Consider the following 15,193-nt stretch of genomic DNA (forward strand, 5'->3'; position numbering starts at 1 on the left):
ATCCAGCTGAGTGGAGTCCCTGAAGGTAATGCACCGACACAACACCTGTGGGGCTTCACACATGTAAAGTGGCCTTTAGGCTTTTTCAGCAGCATTACCTTTTAGGCAGAACCTTGTGGGACACACATGGGTGACAGTGAGAGCTCTCTCCAACTGGCAAACACATTAGAAGCTGCAGTAATTGGTTAAATCATTGGAGACCACCTTTTTTGTCATCGATCAGTGCCAATTGCCCAACATTGTTAGCAGCAACCAGGGCATCGGGTTTGTTGAGTGCTTAGTTTAACTAACATGCTGCCATCAAAAGAAGATCTTTCAACAGCCACCTTCAAAAAACATTAAGGGCTATTCTCCTAATGATAATTGGTTAAAACTTGTATGAACTGGCAACTTTGCAATTTACTTGTTAATAACATCCTCTCTGTTCTCATGAATGGAAGGATTTTTCATTTCATTTTTCACTGCTCGTTACTTAGGATTCTGGCCATCTCTGATGAATGGTCTTCTAGACTGCAGTGTTTACAACCTCTTTTCTATAGAGTTTGTAAGCTCTGATTTGAAGCAACTGCCCTCCTCTAATGTAACAAAGGCAAAACTGCATTGGAGAGTGCTCAGTTCTGTCCAGTGGCATAACAATGCCGCTGGTCTGAATTATGAATCAATCAGAAACATACCTCCTCTGGAAAGAGGGAAGTCAGAAGATTGAAGAGTGGTGCGCTCCTGAAGATCAATACTGAGAATAAAACCTTTAGGGGTTATGGAGCATAGAACAAAGTTAGGCTTCCAACACCTGTTCGCAATTTGATCAGTACTTTGATCATATTGCATTTTTACCAATTCTTGTGGCTTCAGATAGAAGCCCCAATAGAGCAACCGACGTGTGGCCCAAATGCAATATCATACTTTCCACTATACTTTTTTCTGTATTCTGGAGCCTTTCTTGGTTATACGTAACAATTAGTTATGCAAAATACTGCACAAAATATAAAAGTGTGAATAAGTCCTAAGCCTGGAAGAAGATCTAGCTTGTCAATGTATGACAGTTCATATACATCCTCTCATACATGAGTTTTACGTATTTGTTCTGTTTTTCATCTGAATGTCAATTTGGGTATGTGCACACGTTGCGTTTTTGTTGCAGTTTTTCCACATGGAAAAGCGTTTTACAGTAGAAGGAATGTGAACGAGATTTCTGAAATCTCATGCATATGTTGCTATTTTTTTCCTTGATGATTTGCATCAGATTTGTACCTGCAATATGTAAAGTCTTGCAGCGTTTTTACAGCATATTTCACCCATTTCTCTTTGTCTCCCTAATTCAGAAAACATCTGCTGTATTGAATCCACCAGAAAATGAAAGTCAAAAATTAGAAGAAAGGACACAAGAAATTTACATGAACTGGAAGGAAGCACAAGAAGTCAAGCAAAAACTTGAAAAGGAAGACACTGAATGGCAAGAAACCTGTATGATTTTCTTTTTCCTTCATTTTACTGTAGAGAAAAAAAGTAAAAGAGTAATAGATCTCAAATATACTTCAAAAACGCATTTCTATGATGCTAGTAAGCGGTTCTGTAGTTGTAGTTGCTTAGATTAAACTGGAAATGTAGATTTCTAAATACAATTGACCTAGCGGATGTGCCAGCACCAGATAAAAGGACTGAGTGCTGATCCCGAGGAGTAAGGCTAGGTTCGCACACTGCGTCTTTTTGACGCTGCGTTTTTGTGCATTTTTGGCCGCTAAAAACGCACAAAAACGCACCTGCGTCGAAAAAACGCTGCGTTTTTGATCTCTGCGTTTTACTGCGTTTTTCCAATGCATTGCATGGGGGGAAAACGCAGAAAAACGCAGGAAAGAACTGACATGTCCATTTTTTTTTTTTAACTCAAAAACGCAGGTAAAAAAAACAGATGTGTGCGGACAGCAAAAATGAAAACTCATAGACTTTGCTGGGGAAGCAAAGTCCTGCAGTTTTGGGGCCAAAAATGCACCTGAAAAACGCGCAAAAACGCCGCGAAAAACGCACTGTGCGCACATAGCCTAAAAGTGATCTGCCCATTATCTTTCATTAAGAACTTAATTCAGGGCTGAAATGTGGCCAAATCTCATAATTTTTTATGGAGGCATGCTGATTTTCATATTTTCCTGCTGTAATGCACACCACTTTGTGGAATGATATATATATATATATATATATATATATATATATATATATATATATATATATATATACAGCCATTAGGCCTTACAATTAGCACATTTTCCCACTTGTCAATTCTGGATGAAATTACACAGTCATTTTCAGGCTCGGACTGGCCATCTGGTAAACAGGAGGCTTCCCCGGTGGGCCATTTGCCGGTGTGAGCCCCTATATGAGAGTAGTTGGCATAATACACTTGATTCCCTATGTATAGACAAAGGCATAATCTCAGCATCCATTTATCAAACTACCCAGTTTATTATTATGTAGAGGCAGAGGTAGATTTGTGAATGATGGCAATGTTATATTTGCGTATACTGTAGTAGAACAGTGTGCCTTCAAAGTCAGTGTTACTTGTGGGCCCTTTGTATAGCAGACTGAAAATATATATGAGCAAAATACTTAGCAAATTGATCAGGAGGTATATATGACAGTATGATGTGTAACATGTTGACTGCTGAGACCCCACCACCGTATCGAGTGTCCCATGCCCGAACAAAACACACAAATGTAGTAAACCAAATGAACTTTATTGGAGAGATAACCAAATATGCCCAAACTCTCATCTTTTGTTGGGTTGGGGTCGGTCACAGCTTTTGAAATAACAGGTGTAATTAACCAACCAAATATACCATGTCAACGAGGCTTAATGCCAGGCTGGACTCCCAGCGCAATCAGCCTTCGCTTAACATCCAACATTTTCGACCATGACCGCTGTGACTTAAACAATCTAACATACGACAAAAGGGGAGGGAGGGTGGTCCAGCAGCGCAAGTGTGTCCGGGTGTCCAACAGCACAGCAGCGTCCGGGTCTCAGGCTGAGGAGAGACCGAAACCAGGAATTAGTGGGATTATATAGGGAGAAACAGTAGGAGGGAAAACAGTGGGATTGGACAAACACAAGGGGGGGCGGATTCGGGCATGGGAGATGGATTTAACCCTTTATATATATGGGGCTCAGCAGTCAGGGTGCATTCAGTGTAGCCCCACTGACATGCCCTACAATAAATGTGGTGAATGTGTGTTGTGTTATTTCCTGAGATACAATATGTAAATATATTATAGTAATTCCAGCATAATCTCTGTATCCATGTAATCCCTCTATCTAAGGCCTCTTTTACACATCCGTGTCTCCAGAACGTGTGACGTCCATTTTAACACGTACAGGAGACACGGACACACGTAGGCCCATTAAAATTAATGGGCTCGCGCACACATCTATGTTTTGACATGGACTGTGTGTCCGTGTGGAGCACACACATGTCCGTGTGCTCCACAAAGCGACATGTCCGTTTTCTGCCTGAAGCAAAGATGTCACATGGACTGCACACTGATGTAATCCAATTTACGTCAGTGTGACACATACCGAAGGAAACATGTCACTGAAAAATAAATGTATTTTATACTTACCTGTTTCCGGCGCAGCTTTCCCACTTGCTTCTGGGCCTGCTCATTTTGCTCAGGAATATTCACTGCACTGACTGCGGACCTGGAAGCAAGTGTGACAGCAGCGCCATAGACAGGTAAGTATATAAGTTCAATTTGTCCGTGTGCTATCCGGATGTCACACTGACAGCACAAACAAACATACACTGACATACGGACGGACAACGTACCTACACCATGGACAGTGCAAATCGTTAGTGTTTTATGTGAAGGGGGCCTAATATGGTTGATTGTAATATAGCTAGTTACGCATGGGTCAAGAGCGGACAGAGACAGAAGAGGGCTCCTTTGCAAGAACGGTATATGTGTCCTTTGCAACCCAATATAACATACAATTCCGTGTGGTTTGGAGGTGGTAATGGCCTCCTTACAAGAAAAGTATATGTGGCCTTTGCAGCCCAATATAACACAATTCTGCATGGTTTGGAGGTGGTAATGGGCCCCTCTGCAAGAACAGTATATGGGACCTTTGCAGCCCAATAGGTGATGATAATAGACAACCTCACCGCTTCGGAGATGGTAACGGGTGCCCTTACCTCTTGGGTCCCTGTGCATTTGCACAGGTTGCACTAATGGTATGTCCGCCTCTGGCATGGGTGATAATTTTATCCATGGGTTTGTACTATGTCAAGAATTAATTCACAAATTCCACTTAGCAGCTCAGTTTTCTGATAGCACCAGAAGAAGCAAGGAACAAAATCCAAAGATGTCTGCTGTCATAAGTATTCTACTAATGAAAATGTGATGTGTGAAATGAGGAAGAGAATGTCCTTAGCTCAAATCCCATTATCTTCCTCGTGACTCATGTGATATCTTATGCAATGTTTTTAAGCTACACAGATAGATCAGGCAATCCAACATACACAGTAAAATAACAAAAATCCTTGCTCAGACAATATTTTTACACATAACATACTTTTGGCTGCAGAGTGACAATGAAGTAACTGACAGTGCTGTTTTGTTTCTTTCTTTTTAGTGAGGAAGTCAAAGGCAGCCGATGAAAGGCGACGATCTATGGCTAAGCAAGCGCGGGATGATTACAAGAGATTGTCAATGCAGGCCATTGAAAGAGGTGCTGTGGCAGAAAGAGCCAAACATTTTGGTGGAGAGGTAAAACGACCCCCTCTACCACCGAAGCCAAAGCCAACTTCACAAGCACAAAACAACTCAGGAATAAATAGGTAGAAATATTTACACACACTATCCCTTATTGTATTGTTCATGTCTTATGAACACTGGTGTCCTCTTCATGTATAACATTAAAAGTAATAGGAAATCTGTCACCAAGTTTTGCTCCCCCGCCTGAGACAACCCCCCAACCTACTGTCTCCTCCCCATTATCCTGTAGAATGCAAGTCCGCAAGGGCAGGGCCCTCTCCCCTATGTACCCGTCTGTCATTGTTAGTCTGTCTATTGTAACTTGTATATGTATTCTGTATGTAACCCCCTCTTATGTACAGCAATCAATGGTGCTCTATAAATAAAAAATAATAATAACACAGAGTCACATTTTGTTATTGTATTTTCTCATTAGGACTACCGTGTTTCCCTGAAAATAAGAAAGGGTCTTATATTAATTTTTGCTCCAAAAGATGTGCTAGGGCTTATCTTCAGGTGATGTCTTTAACTTTTCCCATGAACAACAATCCACATTTATTCTTGAACAAAAAAAACCAATATTTATTCAAATCTAATCATGTCATCACATTCTGGAACATCAACATTTTGTGTTAATCCTATTTCTGGTTCATATGCACATTTTCTTATCTGATCTGCTATTCTCATGGTGCAGAACCAGTCCTATAGTGGCAGGGACATACCATATTTACAAAGATTTAAATTACCTTAAATTTATTATTCTCTATGTACTGCTAAGTTTACCCCCAAAGAAAGCAGACACCCCCTAAAATAATTGCACTTACCAGACCCCAAAATATTAGAGTTGGCATGTGAATAGGCTCTCACATACAAATTTGTGTCACTGTCAGGACCCTCTGCATTCTACAGCGGTTAGCTCCCCCCGGTGACTGGGAGCAGTATCACTCACGAGAAGTGATTCTGGTACCCGATCTGTTTGTGAGAGCTGCAGTGCATTGCAGCTGGAACGGCGAGGGACCTAACAGCTATGCAGATCTCTGTATGAGAGCCCATCCACTGTCGTCACTTGCCAGCTGTAATTGTTTGGGGACTGGTGAGTGCAATTTTTTTGGGGGGGCGAGTGGAGTGTCTACTTTCCTTTGGCAGTGCCTGCTGTCTTTTGGGGGTGTCAGCTTTCTTTTAGGGATGTCTGCTTTCTTTGATGAAGAGTCCTACTGTATTCTTTAACTTTTTTAGCTGCTTTAACACTTCTTTATGGAACTGCAACTAGGGCTTATTTTTGGAGTCTTATATTTTAAGCATATTCCAAAAAGCCCCCAAAATCCTACTAGGGCTTATATGTGGGGTAGGTCTTATTTTCGGGGAAACACGGTAGTATTGTATGAACAGTGGCATTCACAGGACAATCCTGACATTAGTTTTCATAGCACCCAAATTTCAAAGTGGACTTATATAATTTAAAATAGTGGTATATAGTGATGAGCGAGCGAGCTCGCCAAGGCTTGTTACTCGATTGAGCTTTGAGAATCTAAGGTTGAAAATGCTTGAGTTTCCCATTGACTTCAATTATACTTCGTACTCGAGTCGCATTGGAGCACCCCTATACTGGATCGATACTGTTGATTGGCTATTTTACCCCTTCTTATACACTGTCAATTTCCTGTGACGCCAATGCCTGAAGAAGGAAAGCCAAAACGCGTGTTGGGTTGGCCTCACATATGGACACCAGACTTCCCAGGTATCTATCATCATTATAATCCTGATCTGACTATATATACTGTATATACAGCAGATTTCGCAGGTATATCCTGCTGCTGAAACTAATTTCACAACTGCATACCTCTGTGTTAGTATCAGATAAGTGCTCTCTATATGCCATTGATATTGGAGGGTAAATGTGGACAAATTGAGTCTGTGTTCACAGTGTACCATGCATTTGTATAGTCTCAACTTCCAGCATTGCAAATAATGGATACTTATAGCATACAGCACTTTATAATTTCCACATCATACTACACTGGTATGATGTGTATGCTGCTAATACATGTAAGGGGATAGATAAACTATAAGTATACGTGCAAATAATCCTTGTATACAGTATATATCCACATTTTTTTATATATATGTACCTCCTGGCTTACTCAGTGATTCATGTGTGTGGCCCCATTTTTGTACCACCATCCCTTAACTAATAAAGAGTATAATTTTATTCTGAGAAAATTGGATATACTTTTTTTTCCCCCAAAATTCTGTTATTCTTCCCTTGTAAATTCTCATGTTATATCCAAATGGTCTTTACGCATAAGTCCAACACAGTCATGTATGGCTATTATATTTGTACAATTCTATTTTATATCCGATGGATATGGATAGAATTTCATGTATGCATGAACTACCTGTTTTGTAGATTTTATCATTTATTTATCGATTGAGTAACGAGCAGTGGCGAGCACGTTCGCCCATCACTAGTAGTATACATTGTCATTGCATGTTCCGGTAAGGAAATAGAGAGGAAATGACAATGATGTGGTCATCCTATACAGCATTCAGTCACTTAATAAAATCAGTCTTTAATTTTTACAGGTTACAATTACTGTTCTTCCATTGTATATTAATGATGTCTCTTTTTATATCATTTAGATTGGATAGGAGACAGGGCATAAAAAGATTAAACTCCAGCTGCACTCGTGAGAACATAATTAAATGGTATAAAGAAGAGCAGCTTCCACATCGGGCAGGATGGAACAGATCTGGAATCTGCATAGCACAATGGTTTCATGGTACGTAATCATATATTCACAGGTACTGTATATAAAGCTGTTTGGAATTTTTACCAGATTTTACATTACAGTGAATAGGATATAAATCATGCAAGCGCACATACAAATAAGGAAAAAAGCACATATTTTCTGCCAAATCGCTTTTTTTGTTTGTTAGAATTCTTTGCATTTGCCATCTAGAACAGATTGGCACTGTATAAAAAATTACAATATAGGAGTTATCCCTTTATCTGGACTTTCATGTCCTTTGTTGATTCCTATGATCTGTGATGCTCAGATTTGCCACACAGATTTATATTACTTGCCATTTTAGCACTATTAAGTTCACAGCACTTTATACAAGATATTATCATCCAGGGATGTACTTAGAGGAGGCCAGACGAGGCATTTGCCCTGGGTGCAGCCAGCAGGGGGCTCCATTGGGCTGCCTGATCCTGCATTTTGCACCCCCTGAAACCATGTAGGGCGGGTGGGAAATGGGTGCGAATACAGTATATGTAGTTACTAGGGGGAATGTGTGTGATAACATTATGGGGAGGGGGAATATAAAAGGAGAAAGTATGAAAAGTGAAGGGGGGTTGAGTGCAGACTCAGTATGGGGGGCAAGGGGGAATGTATAAAGAAACAGTATGATGAGCAGGGTAAAAGGGAATGTATAAGGAAACAGTATGGCGAGCAATGAGAGGTGGGATGAGTATGGGGAGGGGGTAATGTATGAGGAGACAGTATGGTGAGCTGAGGCGGAATGTGTGAGGAAATAGTGTGGGGAGCGAGAGGTGACTGTTTGTCTTTGGACTGTGGGAAAAAAACAGAGTACCTGGAGGAAACCCTTGTAAACACGAAGAAAGAACCAGAGTATCTGGAGCAAACCCATGTAAACACAAGGAGAACATCCAAACTCTTTGCCTATGTTGACCTTGGTAGGATTTCAACTCATGGTTACAGCAGAGCATGCTGCAATGTTAACTACTGAGCCATTGTGATGTGTGATATGCCATATGAAAGAAATGATTTGCGAGTGGAGACACTAAAACTGCTATGAATATTTCCTGCATTAAGAATCACCTTATGCTTGATGTAGCTAGGTAGTAGTTGGAATGTGTGAGGCACTGTGAGTAAGGTCTCATTCACATGTCAGGTTTTTTTTTTTTTACTAATTAGTAAAACTGTCTGAGAGTTTGCTCCGAGTTTCATCTAACAGTCAGTGAAAATTGGATTGCACTTGGATGGCATCCTATAGAGCTAATAGGCATTTGATTTGCTAATAGATTAGCTGGGTTGTTGGGTGGCTAGGGGAGGCAGTAGTAGTCGTTCGTACAGTGGCTTCCAGGCCACAGCACAGCCATCCGGTAACCCCTTGCGTCTCAGTCACCACTCCACTGCAGGGATGCTTTTGCTACAGTCCATTCTTCCACTGAGACAATGAATCAGACACCGATGCTTTTCTTTTAACCAGCAGAACTTTACTTGCTTTCACTACATGGGTACTTTCCATTCGCATAAAATGGGCACCACTCCTGACTCCGACGGGGTTCACTCCAAACTCCTCTCCATAATTCAATTTACCAGCCGACTGCTTTCCTGGCACCTGAGCTCCATCAGATACTACTAGGCCCCTCATTTTCCTGTCTGACGTGAAAAGCACTAGCCGATTGAAAAAGTCCTTTAGCCACTCCGTCCCACCCACAGGAATTTAGCTTGTGCTATTGAAGTTGATTATTATGACAGCACTCCTCCACCCCTGCTTCTGGCCAGGACCTACTCTTCTCCTTTAAGAGCCCACTGACCTTCGGTCTCACAGGGAAAATCATTGGGTTTTTCAATCCAAGAAAGATGGACGCCACCCCGACAGACCGGACTCAATCCCTCTTCTGGGGACACAGTTACCAATTAATAAGCAAGACCCTGCGTGTCTGGTGTCAAAGGTTTGACCCTTAGTATCTTTTATAATTAAATGTTTTAGGCTTCTTGTCTCTTACACCTACTGGGGACTCTCCTGTCCTCTTTCTTCATCCTGCCTTATTTATACTCTTTCCCCCTCTTTTTAACTAACCCCTTCCTACCTTGTGGCCATTTACCACAGTACACCATTCAAATTAATACATTTAACAAACCTTCCTCCGTACCGGCCACTTCTGCAGCGTCATGGGTCACTGTGTGGTCAGCACAGTTTGGGTCTTCATACTCCCAGCTAGCTTACTTAAGACTAGGAAGGAAGTGTTTTCCTGTCAGTAATGGTCAAACACTAGTGAGTCAGTTAGTTCATGATCAGCATTTGATCAGTATTTTACCTTAGTATTTGTAGCCAAAACCAGGAGTGGGTAAAAGTACAGAAGTTGTGCCCAGGTTTCTATTATATTTTTCCTTTGATTTGTTCCACTCCTGGTTTTAGCTAACAAATATTGATGTAAAAATTTCACAAAATACTCAACATATAAGGCCAGAGTCACACTTGCGAGTGACTCGCACAAGTCTCGCATCGCATCACCCGACACAGCCTACGCCCTCCGGACATGAGCGGGTCAGCTGCTTAGAAATAAATGCAGGTGACCTGCTCCTGTTCGGAGAGCAGCAGACTGTGGCGGCTGATACAATGCGAGTCACTCGCAAGTGTGACTCTGGCCTAAATGTGAGTCCTGTAGACCCAAAGGCAGAATTTGAACCTACCTCCCACCTCATACACACACACACACACACAGACACATACACACACACACACTAGCACTTTGCTCAGCTGTGTGGGCCCCAGGAGCATTGACAGAGTCTGTGTTATCCTCCCTAAAATAAATAATACAAATACAATATATACATGTGACAAGTTTATAATACCATATGCTAGAAGCAAATAATGCTGCTATAGTATGACTTTATGTTATTACCACGTACTGTCTAAAGATCACCACCATCCTGTTACTGAGCAAAACTCACTGTACCAAGACCAATATACCACTATTACCACATAAAAGGGACAAATAATACCACAACACCATGATCAGAATTTACAATGGGGAAAGTATTTGATACACTGCCGATTTTGCAAGTTTTCCCACCTACAAGGAATGGAGAGGTCTGTAATTTTTATATTGTAGAGACACTTCAACTGTGGCAAACAGAATCCAGAAACAATTCAGAAAATCACATTGCATGAATTAATTTACATTTTATTGCCTTAAATAAGCACTTGATACAATAAAAAACAGAACTTAATAATTGGTACAGAAATCTTTGCATTTACAGAGGTCAGATGTTTCCTGTAATTTGCAGGATTTTGGCCCACTCCTCCATACAGATCTTCTCCAGATCTTTCAGGTTTCGGGGCTGTCGCTGGGTAACATTGAGTTTCATCTTCCTCCAAAGATTTTCTATTGGGTTCAGGTCTGGAGACTGGCTAGGCCACTCCAGGACCTTGAAATGCTTCTTATGGAGCCACGCCTTAGTTGCCCTGGCTATGTGCTTCGGGTCATTGTCATGCTGAAAGACAGAGTTACAAGCTGTATTCAATGCTCTTACTGAGGGAAGGAGGTTGTTGGCTAAAATCTCACGATACATGACACCATCCATCTTTCCTTCAATACAGTCCAGTGGTCAAGTCCCCTTTGCAGAGAATCACCCCCAAAGTATGATGTTTCCACACCCATGCTTCACGGTTGGTACAGTGACAGGATTTTAATCCATGACAGTGTAGTGTGTTACTAATGGTAATCTTTGAGACGGTTGTCACAGCTCTATTTAGGTCATTGACCAGGTCCTCCCATGTAGTTCTGGGCTGATTCCTCACCTTTCTCACAATCATCCTTACCCCACGAGGCGAGATCTTGCATGGAGCCCCAGACCAACTAAAGGGCGCTTTACATGCTACAATAAATCTTACGATGTGTCGGAGGGGGTCACGTCGTAAGTGACGCACATCCGGCATCGTAAGTATGATTGTAGTGTGTAAAACCTCCGTGCACTTGTGATTGAACGAAAATCCGTTCATCGCATGCACGTCGTTCATTCCTCAAAAATTGAATGTGCGGTTGTGCAATGTTCCCGAGGCAGCACACATCGCAGTGTGTGACACCCCGGGAACATTGAGCGACAGCTTACCTCCGTCCGCGGCTCCCGCCGACAATGCGGAAGGAAGGAGGTGGGCGGGATGTTTACGTCCCACTCATCTCTGCCCCTCCGCTTCTATTGGCCGGCTGCCGCGTGACGTCGCTGTGACGCCGAACGTCCCTCCCACTCCAGGAAGTGGATGTTCGCCGCCCACAGCGAGGTCGTATGGACGGGTAAGTACGTGTGACGGGGGTTAATCGTTTGTGCGGCACATTCAACAAATTGAACATGCCGCACATACGATGGGGGCGGTTACGATCGCATATGATATCGCATGCGAAATCGTAACATGTAAAGCAGGCTTTAGATTGAGAATCATCTTGTGTTTCTTTCATTTTCTATAAATTGTGCCAACAGTTGTTGCCTTTTCACCAAGCTGCTTGCCTATTCTCCTGTAACCCATCCCAGCCTTGTGCAGGTCTACAATTTTGTCCCTGGTGTCCTTAGACAGCAATTTGATCTTGGCCATGGTAGAGAGGTTGGAGTGTGATGCATTGAGTGTGTGGACAGGTGTTTTTTATACAGGTAACTAGTTCAAACAGGTGCAATTAATACAGGTAATGAGTGCAGAGTAGGAGGGCTTCTTAAAGAAAAAATAACAGGTCTGTGAGAGCCAGAATTCTTGCTGGTTGGTAGGTGATCAAACACTTATTTCATGTAATAAAATGCAAATTAAATATTTAAAAATCATACATTGTGATTTTCTAGATATTTTTATGAATTCTACCTGGGAATCATGAATGGATAAGAAAGTCGGGTTTAACACTGCGCTAAAACCATGAAGCCAAACGATGTGATGAATTCTTTGCTATATTTTCTTTATTTAGGCCAGGTCTACGCGTTTCAAAGGCATGTCCGCCTTCTTCATCAGGACAAAGGAAAAAACAGCATGATACCAATTGCTACTTGGGGATACATATATATTGAAAAAGAGGCTCCACACCTACACAGGTGATGTCAGTCAGGGAGTGGCTGAACATCACGTGTATGAATAACAGAAAGCAGTGGAGAAAAAAATGGAAGAAACAGAAAAAAAAAAAAAAAAAAAAAAAAAAAAAAAGGAATTGGAAGGGGTTAAAACAGAGGGGTGTACGCATATGTCTGTAAAAAATTTTTTGCTTTAATAAAAAAACAAATGTAAAAAAATGTGCTTTATTTATAAAGCTTGCGCCTAAAAATACATAAAAATATAATGTCAGGTCGCTGCCAAAACAATCAGCAAGAAGGTGCAAAAATATATCAGCAAGAAGGTGCGAAAATATATATATGTATATAATACTGGAGATGATCCAGCAGTAAAAAAAAGGGGGGTTTATGCTTTAATAAAAACAAATGTGCTTTATTTGTAAAACTTGTGCCTAAAGATACATAAAAATATAGTGTCAGATCGCTGACAAAAACAATCAGCAAAAAAGTGCAAAAATATATATATGTATGATACTGGAGATGATCCAGCAGTGAAAAAAAGGGGGGTTTTTTTCGAGGTACAAAAATGTGAAAAAAAGGGGGGTTGGGACACACGGGTTTTTGCTTTAATAAAAAACAAATGTAAAGAAATGTGCTTTATTTGTAAAGCTTGCGCCTAAAAAATACATAAAAATATAGTGTCAGGTCGTTAACAAGACAATCAACAAAAAAGTGCAAAAATATATATATATGTATAATACTGGAGATGATCCAGCAATGAAAAAAAGAGGGTTTTGTGAGGTACAAGAATGTGAAAGAAAAATGGGACACACGGATTTTTGCTTTAATAGAAACAAATGTAAAAAAATGTGCTTTATTTGTAAAGCTTACGCCTAAAAATACATAAAAATATAGTGTCAGGTCGCTGACAAAACAATCAGCAAAAAGGTGCAAAAATATATGTATGTATGATACTGGAAATAATCCAGCAGTGAAAAAAAGGGGTTTTGTGAGGTACAAGAAAGTGAAAGAAAAATAGGACACACGGGCATAGGGAAAAAAAAAACAAAAAAAAAAAAAAAAAAAAAAAAAAAACTCCAACGTGCTATGTGAAGTGCTGAAAGGGGTGAAATGAGTTCAAAGCGTGGGAAAAAAATTATCTGCGCATGCGTGCGCATGAAGGAGCAGGGTGAAAAGAATTCATGTCGGCATAGAGAACGGGCTGGAACAAAATACAGTGAGTGAAAAAAGGGGGTAGATCAAATATGAAAAGAATAAAGAAGATAGTTTCTGGAGAGTGAAACAAATATAAAGATCAAATTTTGTATTCATCCATCCAAGGGCAAAAAACAGTGTTTGATGGTATCACATTTAAATAAATACATACAATAGATATGAATATAATATAAAGAGTAAAAACCTTTAAGAAACACGCTGAAACCAAATAAAATAATTATCACAACCAACAGATAAAAGGATATATATGAAAAGTTGTATATAAAAACATACAATCCCACCTTATAATGAAAGCTGGGGAAGGGGGAAGGAATTTTTGGAGTATCTTAATAAAATGGGGAAAAATACATATATAAAAATTAAAATGTCCTTATTATATTAGGATAAAAACTGGGTGTATAAAAACTTCATGTTTATGCAGACCGCATTAGAAAATGTAAAAGAAATATATATAATATATATCCAAAAAATATTTGTTGGGAATTTATTTCACATAAAACATTAAAAAAATCCCAAAAAAAATTTTTTAAAAAATTTTTTTTTTAAATTTTTTTTTTTTTTTTTTTTTTTTTTTTTAAATAATAAGCGAGGATTAATAAAACAGATCGGTCAATTCATTGAGCCCATGCGGTTTTAGAGTACTGAGCTTATGGATCCAAAAGGTCTCTTTTTTGCTTAATAATTCTAATCTATTTGGTATATCTGAGGGAATATGTTCAATAGGGGTGATTGTACAGGACATCATCTTATTGTGAAATAAAGCACAATGTCTAGATAAACTGTGCAACATATATCCAATCTTGACGTTATGTCGGTGAGAATTTAACCTATTGTGCAATGCCTGACAAGTCCTCCCCACATACTGCTTACCACAGATACAATCCAATAAGTAAACGACATGGTCGGTCTGGCAGGTCATATAATCCTTAATAGGGAAAATCTCAGCACCCACGTGCGAACAAAACGATATCTTATTATGACCGATGATCTTGCAGCAGAGACAGTTTTTTGCATTACATCTAAATGACCCTATTACAGGGGTTGTAGTGTTAGAGCTCCTAGTATCTTTAAGTCTACTGGGAGCTAAAATATTCTTAATAGTAGGAGCTCTCCTAAAAGTAAAACCCGGTTGGGAGGGTAAAATGCCCATTAAAATGGGGTCATTTAAAAGTATATCCCAGTGTTTTTAAAAAATTTTTTTAATCCTAAAATTGTCACTGCTGTAAGTAGTAATAAAATTGAGGGCAAAATCTTTAACAATCGGGCTCGCGCCGTCTGCTTTATTATCGGATTGGAAAACTTTCCTAGAAACAAGCAAATCCTTTTGTTTTAAAGATCTTGTGGTAGTGAAGGCTTTTTTGATTAAATTACGGGGATATTTTTTCTCCAAGAACCGCTCTTTTAAAATGGCAACCTGATCAGAGAAATCC

The 15,193-nt window shown here is 40.1% G+C and overlaps 1 protein-coding gene across 1 annotated transcript in view; it reads left to right on the forward strand.

Annotated features, from left to right (window-relative positions):
• Nucleotides 1-15,193, forward strand: part of SH2D4A (SH2 domain containing 4A) — a 164,918-nt gene that overhangs the window by 124,490 nt on the left and 25,235 nt on the right. The window contains exons 6-8 of the mRNA XM_075337814.1: nucleotides 1,323-1,464; nucleotides 4,622-4,826; nucleotides 7,384-7,523. Of these exons, the coding sequence (XP_075193929.1) occupies nucleotides 1,323-1,464; nucleotides 4,622-4,826; nucleotides 7,384-7,523 (487 nt within the window). The remainder of the gene's footprint in view (nucleotides 1-1,322; nucleotides 1,465-4,621; nucleotides 4,827-7,383; nucleotides 7,524-15,193) is intronic.

This window comes from Anomaloglossus baeobatrachus, chromosome 1 (assembly GCF_048569485.1).
Source record: "Anomaloglossus baeobatrachus isolate aAnoBae1 chromosome 1, aAnoBae1.hap1, whole genome shotgun sequence".
NCBI lineage: Eukaryota > Metazoa > Chordata > Amphibia > Anura > Aromobatidae > Anomaloglossus > Anomaloglossus baeobatrachus.